The sequence below is a fragment of the Trematomus bernacchii genome, unplaced genomic scaffold (assembly GCF_902827165.1).
Source record: "Trematomus bernacchii unplaced genomic scaffold, fTreBer1.1, whole genome shotgun sequence".
In the NCBI taxonomy this organism is placed as follows: Eukaryota; Metazoa; Chordata; class Actinopteri; order Perciformes; family Nototheniidae; genus Trematomus; species Trematomus bernacchii.
In genome coordinates this window covers 757,302-771,829 of record NW_022987771.1, presented here as the reverse complement: position 1 = coordinate 771,829, position 14,528 = coordinate 757,302, and the positions used below count along the sequence as shown (strand labels likewise).

At 42.7% G+C, this 14,528-nt stretch overlaps 1 protein-coding gene across 2 annotated transcripts in view; it reads right to left on the bottom strand.

Moving 5' to 3' along the window:
* Positions 1-14,260, bottom strand: part of si:ch211-106a19.1 (uncharacterized protein LOC561797 homolog) — a 46,464-nt gene extending 32,204 nt beyond the window's left edge. The window contains exons 1-2 of one of the 2 annotated variants that reach the window (XM_034148787.1): positions 13,645-14,260; positions 7,777-7,985 (exon numbers count right to left, since the gene is read on the bottom strand). In XM_034148787.1, coding sequence (XP_034004678.1) covers positions 7,777-7,985; positions 13,645-13,799 — 364 coding nt within the window. In that variant the 5' untranslated portion in view covers positions 13,800-14,260. The remainder of the gene's footprint in view (positions 1-7,776; positions 7,986-13,644) is intronic. The other variant, XM_034148789.1, reaches the window with a different exon arrangement.
* Positions 14,261-14,528: the final 268 nt, after the last annotated feature.

Genomic DNA, 14,528 nt, shown 5'->3' with positions numbered 1-14,528 from the left:
TGTAGTAGTAGTAGTAGTAGTAGTAGTAGTAGTAGTAGTAGTAGCAGCTGGAGTAGTAGTAGTAGTAGTAGTAGCAGCAGGAGTAGCAGCTGGAGTAGTAGTAGTAGTAGCAGCAGGAGTAGCAGCTGGAGTAGTAGTAGTAGTAGTAGTAGTAGTAGTAGTAGTAGCAGCTGTAGTAGTAGTAGTAGTAGTAGTAGTAGCAGCTGTAGTAGTAGTAGTAGTAGTAGTAGTAGTAGTAGTAGTAGTAGTAGTAGTAGTAGTAGTAGTAGTAGTAGTAGTAGTAGTAGTAGTAGTAGTAGTAGTAGTAGCAGCTGTAGTAGTAGTAGCAGCTGTAGTAGTAGTAGTAGTAGTAGTAGTAGTAGTAGTAGTAGTAGTAGTAGTTAGTAGTATAGTAGTAGTAGTAGTAGTAGTAGTAGTAGTAGTAGTAGTAGCTGTAGTAGTAGTAGCTGTAGTAGTAGTAGCAGCTGTAGTAGTAGTAGTAGTAGTAGCAGCAGCAGTAGTAGTAGTAGTAACAGCAGGAGTAGCAGCTGGAGTAGTAGTAGTAGTAGTAGTAGCAGCTGTAGTAGTAGTAGTAGTAGTAGTAGTAGTAGTAGTATAGTAGTAGTAGTATAGTAGTAGTAGTAGTAGTAGTAGTAGTAGTAGTAGTAGTAGTAGTAGTAGTAGTAGTAGTAGTAGTAGTAGTAGTAGTAGTAGCAGCTGTAGTAGTAGTAGCAGCTGTAGTAGTAGTAGCAGCAGTAGCAGCTGGAGTAGTAGTAGTAGCAGCAGCAGCAGAAGTAGTAGTAGTAGTAGTAGTAGCAGCAGGAGTAGCAGCTGGAGTAGTAGTAGTAGTAGTAGTAGTAGTAGTAGTAGTAGTAGTAGTAGTAGTAGTAGTAGTAGTAGTAGTAGTAGCAGCTGTAGTAGTAGTAGTAGTAGTAGTAGTAGTAGTAGTAGTAGTAGTAGTAGTAGTAGTAGTAGCAGCTGTAGTAGTAGTAGTAGTAGTAGTAGCAGCAGCAGTAGTAGTAGTAGTAGTAGTAGTAGTAGTAGTAGTAGTAGTAGTAGTAGTAGTAGTAGTAGTAGCTGTAGTAGTAGTAGCAGCTGTAGTAGTAGTAGCAGTAGTAGTAGTAGTAGCAGTAGTAGTAGCAGCAGTAGCAGCAGCAGTAGTAGTAGTAGTAGTAGTAACAGCAGGAGTAGCAGCTGGAGTAGTAGTAGTAGTAGTAGTAGTAGTAGTAGTAGTAGTAGTAGTAGTAGCAGCTGTAGTAGTAGTGTTATCCTATAGGTCAGTGGTTTTCAAACTTTTTTCAGTAATGTACCCCCTTTGAAACATTTTCTCAGCCAAGTACCCCCTGACCGACCCCGGACATTTTTGATAGAAAAAGCCTATATATATATATATATATATATATAATTACAATATAGTAATGTTCCATCAGTGTGTGATTTATTAACTCCTTCATGCATGAATTACAACAAACTAGGGATATTTTAAGTAATATATGTTTAACAAACCAATGAACAAAATTATATATTATGCAAAAGCTATACAATACAATACACAAATATTATAATAAAATCCACTGTGGTGCCTGATGTGCAACTATACCAATCCGAAACCCCATGCATATACAGGAAAACAGCATTAAATTAGCAGTCTCTAATGTAGTGACCACAATGCATGAAAGGGTTCAAAAAAAAAATTGCAATTATAAACAAACCATGTAATAACACTGCAATTACACTATTTAGGAGTTTTAGGTCCGATGCCTCCAGTGATTTGGCTGATGTTGTGGAGGCTTTTCGTATCATCTCTTGCGAGGATCTGTACTCAGCAAGTTTTCTCTTGAAACATTCCGATGGCTGACCAACATGACACAGGTGTTTGGTGCTGAGATGTCTCTGGAGGTGCGCTGGGTTCATCAAGCTGTTGGCTAGTTTCTCCCCACAGAAAAAACACAAAGCCTGGGGCGGGTTGCCGTTTGTTGACGTGAATCCCATCAAAGCATACGCCTCCTGATATTGACGGCATTTTGTTGGCTCAATTTTGGCTCTTTTTTTCTCCGTTGTCCACGTTCCTTGCTGTAGTGCTGCTACGTTTAAACCACGATTCCATTTCAATGTCTATTTGTTATAATATAATATTGCAACTGGCTTTCTGCTCAGCGTGGTTCCGGGCTAGAGCCTGATTTAGCTCTGGTTCTTCCTGTTTCCACCGCAGTGCAGCCGGCTCTCAGTAACCCGAAACCCGGTTCTTAGCTGGCCCCACTCGGCTGCCCGGCAAGAACCAATACGCTTACGTCGGAGGGGGGCGAGATTAACCTGAGCAATAACAGTTAATGGCGAGTACGGCATTACAAGTTGTAACAAGCAGTAGCGCTGAGCAAAGTGACTAGAACACGACCACACACACTTGTAAAAACAGAGAAGAACCAGTTAAGCACCAGAAAAGCACAAGAACGGATCTTGAACCCTTGGTGGTTCTAGAAATATGTAATACAACATTTTATTTTCTATTTAATTTATTGTACTATGATTATTTTTGCAATCATGCATGGTATTTTTTTAATTAACCTTTTTTTTTTTTTTATCTCACGTACCCCCTGCAGTACCCCAACGTACCCCCAGGGGTCCGTGTACCCCCATTTGAGAATCACTGCTATAGGTTCATATACATGCTGTTTTTAGAGTAAATGTCTTAAATATAATCTGTTAGAGTACAGTTTTTTTTAATTTACGCACCAGGTCATATTCTAAAAAGTACATTAACAATGGAAAATGCTGTTGTGCCAAAAAGTTTCCAAACTAATAAATGCCCAACGGTGGGAATATAAAATGGTGTTTTCCATCTAAGTTGTGTCTACTCAAGCTTGGTTCAAAATGATCATACATTTTGAGCAGTGCAGCAAGTGTTGTGAACTGAAGGAACAAAATAATCACCGTTTAAAATCCTACTTCACACCACCCGTCCTCACCCACAGGAGTGACCTCTTTCTCCATCCCTTGAACGAGTTTCATGCCCACCATTAACCATGTTTTTCTTTGTATATACTGTATATCCCCATCATGGACAATGTAAAGACACATACCAGCCGCCATGGAGATAAAAACAAAGGCCAAATCGATGCGAGCAATGGTGCCTGATGCAGATAGCTGCTCGAGCCAAAAGAAAAGACACACACGCAAGAACTAAAGGAAAGGAAAGAAACCATTGAACCGCAAACATCCTGTCATCGTGTTTACTGTTATAAACAAAGAGCTGGCTAGAAGGGATACTTCATAAATATAATAGAAATAATGTTTTATCACTCACTGCGTGTTGCATCAAATGTTTAAAATAATTGTACTTATAGAAAAAGGAGATTCAAACTGTTGTGGATTTTCAACAATAGCAAATCAGTTTCCAGCCCAGTGTGGCAGAGCGCATGGCTGTGGGAAAAACACTCAACACTCGTACACCTGACCAATGAGAAAGGGTGTCACCAAATCGAAATCCACTAAGAGGCTGAAAAAAGAGGAAAATGGAAAGCCTGAATACTGAACCGTTATTGTCCCTGGACAATATTGAACTCATTTATATTATAATAACCTGCCTATAATCCACATTCTCAATATCTCAACTTCTCCTTTCTGCCGATGAAGCAGAAAAAATACAGTATGAGTGACGGAGAGAGAAAATGTGGCGGTCGCTGGGACACAATGTGAGCTTATAATGGATTCAGGTTTAATGCAGCGTACAGCAGGTCACTGGTTGCATGGAGCCACACAGAGCACAGAAATAGTCCCAGTACAACAAAGGACAGTTCAATAATGCCAGTGTGAGTCCCATAACAATGCAGTGCTATAATGGTGCTGACCACTGACTGTAAAGAGTCATGCTTAGCACAATATATAGATCCATTTAATTGAGGGAAAACAATGGTTTATATTATACCAAAACAGCCATGTCAGATACAAGAGGCAAGACTAATACCAGCACAATATTCAAACTTCATTATCTAGCTTAAGCTCCCACACATAATCACAAAGACACACTGTGACAAACGTACATACAATATGTAATTATTATGATTATATTTCTATTCTCAGAAATCAGGCCTCTGTTATTTCTAAAAGGTTTGACTTCTCAGCGACACTTGGCTGTTACAATCACAACAGGTTTGACACAGAAATGGGAGAAGGAACCTAAATAAGGCTGGCAAAAATAAAGGGTTACACAAAAACCCATGCGATCATTTCTGGCTGTTCGATTTTGCTAGTTTGTTATGTTACAACACTCGCTCTCCTCTCTTCGTTTCCATCTCGCTTGTCATTGGGGATTGAGCGTAACTTGCAAATTGGCCTCGGTCGCCACACTCTTCTACATCCAAGATAAACAAGGGCAAGTGATTCGACACACGGCCGCGGCAGAACTAATTGATGAGGATAAATACGCCGTCCGTCATATTATAACATCCTTTCACAAACTAGGGAAGTAGTGGGACAACATGTGAAAATACAACACTTTAAAATGGGTTTTTGCCTACATTTAGGTAGGTGGGAATCTGTTCGATACAAGTAAGACTTAGTTTCCTACATCTGTCATCGGAATACATTTATTACTTTATTTCTAAATCAATATGTATTGCCATGTTGACTGGAGTAATACAAATAATCTTACAGCCATTGAACCAGAGTGTCCTTCCCTGCTCATAGAGATTCATCCCTATCACATCGCAAAACAATACAATTAATTCTTTAACAATGTCTTTAACTCACTGTTACAGGAGAAACATTTTTACATTTTTACCAGCAAACTTCTTGAATAATAATGCAATGTTTTCCAATTTCAAAGCACAGTTCGTCACCTGAATGAGCTCTGGGACTGACTACTGTAAACACCCTTTGTCTAACAATAGGAATCACAGACATACTTGACTTTTCCAATAGAAATCAGTCACTAGTCACCAATGTACTGGAATATAAGCACCAACATGTTTACCCAAGAATCTAATCCTTTTAACCAAACTCACATGTATGCATACAAACACGCACGCACATTCCTGAACACAGCATGAATGAAAGAAACCTGGGTACTTACAAAAGAAAAACTGCGCCCTATCCCGTCTCTATGTCTCCCTCCAGACTTTGCAGGACACCAGCAATGTTTTAAGAAAAAGACACGAGTGCAGAATTGGAGTAAAGCATTAGGTCATTCCATTCAGAACTAAAAAAACCCCGCTAGAAGGAAAGCAGAGTAAACGGCTTTCTGAGAGAGAGCAGGAGAGGGAGGAAAAGAGGGAGGGGGGGCGGGAAAACCAGACATCGAGTGAGAGGGGGCCGGGAGAGAGAGAGGAAGAGCAATGTAGGGGGAAAAACAGGGAGACAGTCAGGACCAGGAGGGGAGGGAAAACATCCGACTTGTTTAAGGATACTGTCCTAATCCGGATGTTCTGCATCAGGACCATGGACAGAGCCCTACCTTTTACTGTAAAGGGAGAATTCCAGATGGGAAGTCAAACAAAAGGAGAAAACAAGAGGAAAATAACACAAGCAAGACGGCAAATGTTATCATGACAGTAACAGAACCTCGACAATATGTATGTGACGACCATATGTAACAAGTGACACCAGGACGGCCCCAAATATGAACTTGCTGATCGATGTACTGTTCTTTAAGAACTGACAATAGTGCAAACAGAGAGCTTGGATCTGTCGCTGCTGCTGTTATGCTCCTGCCTTCCTCAGCTCTATGTGTCTGCCTCATCAAGAGAAAGCACTGACTGGATGACTGGTTCAGGCACTTTTTACACCAACTTGCACTTAACCATTTCAGTTTCCACCTCACTTCACCATCCAAGCAAACTTTCAGCTTTGGTGTTGAGTTAAAAAAAAGAATGACATGTCAGACTCGCACATTTACCAGTGATTTAAGGGCTACAAGCTCACTTTCACAAGCAGTGGCAAAGACATGGCAAGCTAACCCATGAGAGAGGGCAGGTTGAAGTGAAGGGAAACACTGCCACCGTCTGGATGTATGCCTCCGACTGCAGACACAAGCTTTGGTAAGCTTCTTGAAATCTAATTTAAACCGAATGTGAATAAGAGGCACTCATGGAATAACAGGCCATTTAGAAGAAAGGATTATACATGGAAAGCTGTGACACCAATAATAATGAGAAGTGCAAGTCATTGATTTAGGGTTTAGGTCAGTTGTACAAAGAAACGAATCTCATGGCTCACAGACAACAAGATACCCTTAGATCAGAGCTGAAACAGCAGTCTCACAGTGCATGATGGGATTTAAGATGTTAAAACCTTCTTCTAGGGATAAGATGAAAAGATGAAAGTGTAATTAGACGAGGTTATAAATACAACAAGCCACATCAAGGATATGAAGTTGTAACTTTGGTTGTTGTCTACACACATGATGTGCCCTGGGTTTACACGTTGCTCCTCCTCTGAGCTGAGGAGATCAATGGGAGCTCTTTGTTCCCCCGACAGAGAGGAGGGCAGGTTAATGAATGTCACTGATGCTTGTTTGTGTGGACAAGGAACAGGATGCTCTCAAAGAGCCGGATGGCAAAACCACCGACGTCCTTCAATACCTTCAATAGCATTAACAGATAATTAGTTTTGTGAAGACGGACTCACACAGCGTCCTTTTTCCTGATATTCTTTTAAATCCTCCTTCCACAGCCAGAGCAGATTGGAAAGGAATGGTTAGAAAACAGAAAGACACATATTCTTTAAGATAAGGTAAGCATTAAAGCAGTAACTAAGTAACAGCTTTAATAAAATACAAACAATGAACTGATACATAAATACAAATGGTAGCAAACGTGTGCATGTTTTATATTTCTGTATTTTCTTACTTAATATTGCAAGGTTAGGTGGAAAAAACAAGCAATGAATTAAGAGAAGACCGTAAATAAAAAACATGACATTGGTATGGGTGTACTGCGGCTGAACACAACCTGCTACAGAAAGGAGAATACAGACACACAAAACCAGTCAGACACACATCCAGTAGGTGGGTAGCCTGACTTTTTCAGAATACAAACATACTACTACACTCCTCTCCTGCTTTCTGGAGTGGTGAGCTAAAAAGCACTTCCATTGTCACACCGTCTATATATAGTGATCTGAATTTAAAATGGAGGCCAGGAGAATATATATCCTGTCTCAGTCTCTGTAGACCTAGTTTGCAAAAAGAGTGAGACGAGAGGCTTTAGGACGATGCCAGGGTGAAAAGTGAAGAAAAAACGGTCCTGTCTGGCTTTTCCCACAGCCTTTGACCTGCAACACCAAATACAACTATGGAAGAATAAGTTGCCTTGGAAATGAGAGTGCTCTGTTGTCGGGCTGAATGCAAGCCCAGTTTTTTTCACAGTACCATTGGCATGCAGCAGGTTTGTTGTCAAACTCAAACTGAGCAGACGGCGCTGCCCCCTCCTGGCTTAAAGTGGAATCTGAATTACATCAAAGAAGAAGGAGGACCTGATATGGGACTCCTACTGTGCTGATTATCAAATGTCAGGGGACACAGGAAAATGAAACACATCCAAATATCCAGGCTGGCCTGAGGACCATGTTGTCCCTAACTCACTGTTCACCTTGGATTCTGGATCTAACAAAGTCAAACACAAGATAAACACACTCTGGTATGTTGACCCAAGCCTGAATCAGCCCAGCCATTATTTGTCAAGGACCTGACCATTCATATATGTGCCTCATGGGTGTGTTTCGCTCTTACAGCTTGCACTTAGACTATAAAAAGCCTCACACCCAGCTTCAATGTTCCATATAAGTATTAGCTGCCCTTACCAGACTGATCGTTCATCATGCGGATGGCTTTGGCTTTGGCCAGCTCCAGTGCAGTGACCCATCTCTGCCGCTCCACTTCTGTGCTAGCCTTGAGGTGGTAAGTGCGGCCGCCGCTGCTCAGGACAATGTTGCAGGCGTCCTCTGTGTCGATGTGCGCCGTGGCCAAGTTGATTGTTCCTCGGCAAGTATGGGCCATCTCTGCCTGCGTCCTGCGACAAAACACCAGGCGGAGAAAGAGACAGAGAAAGAACACATAAAGAACTGTACACTGCTGTTTGTCACTTTGAGTATTGCATGTAGGAACGTGCATTTGATACTATTATGGCCAATAAGCGCAAGCAGGGAGGCAAGGAGGGACAGAGAAATGCCACACATTATATTACAAAGACTCACTTTGAAAGCCAAGCAGCAGAGGATGCTTTCGGTTGTTAAACTAAACACAGACCTTCTCTGTATCACAACGATCTAATCATGAGAACCAAACCTTTATTAGCAAATGGTAAACAAATTGGATAGTTTGAACTTCTTATTCGCTCAGTGTGGCCTTGCTGACCTTCAGTGTGCTGAATTCTGGGTATTCTGTGCAGCCTAGTCCAGTAACACCAACTGTTGCAGTCAGTGGACCACAGTAGTCTAGATAACAAGGCCATTGTCTGCCTCCAAGCCTCTGTAGCGAACAAAACCAAACAATGAATAGCAGCGTGAACAAAGAGAGACCACAGTGTGAGAGGTGGTAGAAAAAGAGAGCGATAGCAGGGAAGAGAGCCAAAGCAGCAGAGCAAGAGATTAGAACAAAGAGCAAGAGCAAGAGAGAGTTAAGAATATGCACTGTGTGTGTGTGTGTAAGCCAATGTATAGTGTGCATGTTTCCAAAAACCTCTCTCAATGAAACACCTGCAGAATAATGTTAATGCTTTTGTAAAACATCCAGAACAGAAAATACTGTCGAACTGTTTTTTTTAATGGGGTTCGGGATAAAATAGAATAACTAAAAGTCAAGAGAAACGTTTATAATTGTGTGGTGGGAAGCTGGCTGCCTGTCATCCTGTCACGGTGAGAGAAGCCTAGTTTCAGAGCAGGGATGGAACATCATGTCCCGCAGAGAGCTGAGCGTATGCAGTCACCCCCCCACCACAGACAGCTGATTTGGCTGATTAAGACCCTCATCCACGGAGCAGCAAGTAATCAGCTAAATCACATGCTGTGCTGGTAGTTTAAAAATTAAACCAACACATCCTCAACCTTCAGGGTCACATGATTGCCCATCCATACTCTCAGAACCCACCCAAACTGAAGCATGCAGCCATGCAGTCATGTGGATGCATTTGCAATTGCGGGTGCTAACATCCGTTTATCCATCTTCAGTGAGCCTTTGTTGCCACCGGCAGCTGCCAGCCAGCAGCTCCTAACACTACACCAGTCTACTTTGACATTGCCTTATTTAGTCAGAGGTTGAAGTGCATTAATAAGTTCTGCCAGGCAGTGATTTCCCTCACACCGCTTCTACTTGCTGAATTCAAGTCTTGTTATAATGCCAATCCACAACAAGCATTTCAGTGTTCTGCTCCTCTGGCGGCGCTTGGTGCACATCAGCTGCGCAGACAAGATCGCACTGGAGCCGTGTGGGGCCGTGTGGAGAGAGGCAGGGACCCTCAACATCCCTCTTTCCAGCTTTGCCAAGCCCGAGCTCAGCTGCCGAGTCCTGGCTGTAAGTGGGTCAACAAACCCAGGGTGCTGCTGACGAGTAAGATGAGATCCACACTGATCGTTTCGGCCCTGTGGGAAGGCAAGGCCATGCAAAGGCCATGAAGTAAACAGAGAAAGAAACCACAAAAGCTGGGAAAGAGAGAGACTACAGGGACATTAAGGCACTAGGAGGGGAGGGGGTGAAGGTGAGTGCAGCTGAGGACATGAGAGAGGGTCCTGCATGTTGAGCCGAGCCAGGAAAGAGTTGCAGTGCTTTACCTGTCAGTCCCCTGTGCACATATCCTGATAAAACACAAATCCACCGATCTGGAGCATGTAATGACAGAACAACAACCAGTGAACAACACACGACAGACAGCCAAAAAGCATGCGGAGATTTGTACACAGACAGGCAGAAGAAATACAACACAGTACTCAGAGCATGAGAACGTAGAAAGGTTTTGTAGAGGCTGGGGGCTGAAATATCACAAGTCATGGAGGGACAGCCAGAGAAACGCTGGGGAAAGTGCTGTGCTGAAAACAGAAGGGAAACATAAGACAAGAAAACCAAAGCAATGAAACAGCAACATGGTGAACGTGACATGGACTGCAGACAGATGAGATGAGATGAGAACACACACACACACACACACACACACACACAACACACACACACACACACACACACACACACACACACACACACACACACAACACACACACTACACACACACACACACACACACCACACACACACACACACACACACACACACACACACACACACACACACACACACACACACACACACACACACAACACACACACACACACACACACACACACACACACACACACACACACACACACACACACACACACACACACACACACACACACACACACACACACACACACACACACACACACACACACACACACACACACACACAACACACACACACACACACACCACACACACACACACACACACCACACACACACACACACACACACACACACACACACACACACACACACACACACACACACACACACACACACACACCCATTAACTAAATTAGATCACAGCATCCCCATCTCTTGCTCCAGTCTCTCTGCTGATGTGCCAGGCTAGTAAACAGGGTTCATGACAGGCTCTTCCCTCCAGCTGGGCCCAAAGCTGGCGAGCTGACCACTCTCTCATCACGCCACCCTGCACCCACGAGCTGAGCGAGCCAAAACACAACAACCTGACTCTCCAAAGGGACACAAAAAGGTACCTACCCACCACTGAGCATTTAAATGTATTATCTAGTCACTATCCTGCAGCTGAGAAGGAAACGAGGCAGGCCTACTGTACTATAAAAGTCAAGGATTCACTGATATGGCAGCTATAATTGCACTCAAACCTTTAATGCCCCGTAAGCATACCTTAAGCACCAAGGAAGATCCATTTTAAGAAGTGAGTAAGATTGGTTACCACTTTGAGTTTTTCTTTTAAATGAAGGAATTCAAAATGAAAGAAGCTCAGTGTGAGAGGGAGGACAAAGATCTTGACACATTTTCTGGTGAAACGGCTCGATTAGGCTCTTTTGGATGATTAAGACAAAAAAGACCTCATGGCTGATGAAGTCTAAAAGACTGCCAGTCTTGCAGTGTCAGAGCCTAAATTAATCAATAACAAGTGCTATGTTGAATCTCTGTAAAACTCATTACACTTAAACAGGCGCAAGTGCTGAGTGTGTTAGTCCGCCCAGAGTCCAAGCATCGATTACCGTCCTCCATTGCCCTTTGGCGTCTCAGCGACGACTTGGTGAGTTAAGCCATTGCTCTGAAAACAGCAGGCCTTGGGAATTGAAAATCTCTATCAGGTTATGGGCTAGACCTCTTATTGAGAAGTCAGTCACTATAGATTTATCAATAATACAAACTGGCATTTAAAAAAAAAGGGCAAACAAATATGTTGGGAGCTACATGTTTCTTAGAGTTCACTTCCAATACAAAAGAATGACAATGCTAAGTTTAAGAACAGCAAATGCAAATTAAGTCATATTGAAAATGTGAGCGGTCCTATTATTATTAGTATTGGTAGAAGAACTGGAATATTCTCTATGTTTCAGTCCTTATATTTTAGGACAAGGAACTTTGTCTGTTTCCCTGTCACTTCCCTAACAATAGAGGTGCAGACAGGCAGGCAGAGGAGGCACAGGCAGAGGAGGCACAGACAGAGGAGCACAAAGCCTGGAGTCAGACACACACAATGCGGTCTGCCAGGAAGACATCAGTGGAGGGGACAACCCGTTGCTTCACTGCCTCTGGGGTCAGATGTCTATGGGCTACCTTTACTTCAGGTACAGCAGTCACCTTACAACATAATGGACTATTCATAGAGGGTAGAGGCAACAGGCGTCTTTTCTTTCACCACAAGCTCAGGCAGGAGTAGGACTTTGGCTACTTTACCTCCGTGTCAAATAGCACTGCTGACAACGCAAGACAAAAGGGTGCTGTAGAAGGCTGCAGGGTAGGATGAAATGGGCTCTGAATGTGGCGTTGACCTGATCTGAAAATTCTAATTTTACAAGATGGCATTTACTGTATGACTGTTGGAGCTGCAGGGAAGCAATGTGAGTCAATGTTTTGGCCTGCAGTCCCAGGACCCAGACTGAAACGGGAACTAATGAAGTGCACAAAGGACAACGTGGCCCAGAAGGCGATATGGCAGAATATTTGAATGTTGAAAAAGCATAAAAAGTTAAAGAAAGCTAGATGGTTGAACAAGCAAAAGCCCAGCAGTGAAATCAAGTGAAAGTACCAAGCTCTTTAGGGACAAAACAATCACAATCCTGGGGCTGGCTCAGGTGACAGCTCTGAAAGTGCTAGACATTGTACCTTGAGGGACTTCACAGGGACTTCCATGTGACAGTTTATTCACCTGATGGTAAGGTTAACATTAGACTGACAATTATAAAGTGTTGCTGTTGTTGTTTTACAATCTAATCAGACCACCATTAAGCTTTACAATATACAGGAATCCTCTGTAATAAGGCACACGGAATGGTTTTTTGGCAGATGTATTACATGTGTGTTGTGCTTTATGATGCGTTTATGGTGTCTCTAGTCCACTGCCACACCTGTGGAAACATGAGTCCTACTGTCCTGCAGCTGAGAAGGAAACGAGACAGGTCTACTGTACTATAAAATTTAAGGATTCACTGATATGGCAGCTTTAGTTGCAGTCAAATATTTAATGCCCTGTAATCATACCTTAAGCACCAAGGAAGACTGACTTTAAGAAGTGTCTACGATTGCTTCAGAGTATTAAAACTGTGAGTTTTTTTTTTTAATTAAGTAATTAAAAATGAAAGAAGTTAAGGAGAGGGAGGACAAAGGTCTTGTCACATTTTCTGGTGAAACGGCTCAATGGATGATATAAAAAGACTTCCAGTCTTGCAGTGTCAGGGCTAAAATTAATCAATAACAAGTCAAGTGCTATGTAGAATCTCTGTAAAACTCATTACACTTCAAACACTTGTGCATGAAGCACAGCCACAGGTGTTACGCTATTGTAAAGCTAAGGTTAACTCACAGCTCTGTCTATCAGAGTGAAAGAGACGGATGATAATCTTAGCAACAATCTCTTGCATCTCGTTTCGGTCATCATTCAGAGTGGCTTTTTAACTCTATCTAATGCAATTAATGAATTAATTAATTTAGCAACAAAAAACATGAGATTTATCATGAATTACATTTTGTCGTTGACGTTCTCTTTTCTAACAACACCTTTAAAAGAGGAGTTTAATATATATATAATACTGAGGAGTATCCAGCTGTCACAGACTGAGACTAGCAAATTAGCTTACTCTGCTAGCTAACGTCCATACCAACTGTAGCCCCTTCCTGACACTTTAATGACTTAGAAGTTGTGTTGCCATTACTGCTGTGTGAGTATCTATATGTGTTGGTGCCTTTCATCAATATAGAGTCATTCAAAGTAAAAACGTCTACGTATTTATCACTGTCAGCTTGAAGGGAACAGACAGCTGACTCTGTGCGTTTGACAGCTAGCTGTTAGCCTGATGCTAGCCAGCTGAGGCAGCCAGCTGTAAGGATGCACCGACACATGAAGCGACCAAGTCCGCGTTTACTTTGAGAAATACTGCACCCTGCATCTTTATTTACCTGTAATATGAAAGCAGGCCATTGCTGAGGACAAACCATCTCCGCTGGTACCCTTTCAAATAGTTGGTCCATTTAAAAAGCCAGCCTTTGTAAGTATCCGACCCTGGAGCTGGGGCCGCGGCAGAGGCGGAGCTGCCCTTCCCCGGATCGCTCATCCTCCGACCGGGATGAACCGGGGACAGCGGGGACAGGGACACTTCCCACCGGGACGACCGTGGCTAGGACGTCGGCACTGACGGATGAGCTGGAAAGAGGAGGGTCCGGTCTAGGGCGAGAGACACCACCGTGAACCCCTTTCACATGACGCCGGAATGGACTCCAAAGGAAGGACGAGAAGTGATGCCAAGACACTTTGCTGATGCAGACTGCAGAGTATCCAGAGCATAGAGCTGGACAGAATAGAAAGGGAGTTCCTTACATGGCCATTCAATAATTAGATAATGCTTTGACCAAATCAACAATGTTTTTTCCATGATGACAGTGCCAAACAGTGTAAGGCTGTCCTGTTAGGAGGGAGCGGCTTCTGTTACTATTAATAAAGTTTAAATGGAAATTGCTGCTCTATCGATTCAAGTCTACGATACTGACTTGCACCACGTGATGTTGTTATCTTAACATTCCTAAACATTTGACATGCGGTTTGGCTGCTGATTTCACTTGTCAGGTGAGTAGACGTAGAATAGACATAATTGAAGCTTATTGAAAACACACAACTGTAGTGATAAGCTTCTGGCATCAATTCACACAGGTCTATGTAAAAAGTTCATCTTATCATTAAATGTACGGAAACCTAAAATCGTGTGAGCCATTGACTCCGAATCATTACTAAATATGCATACTGCTCTGGACAAATACGACACACCTCTTTTTATTGGATTTAAGGG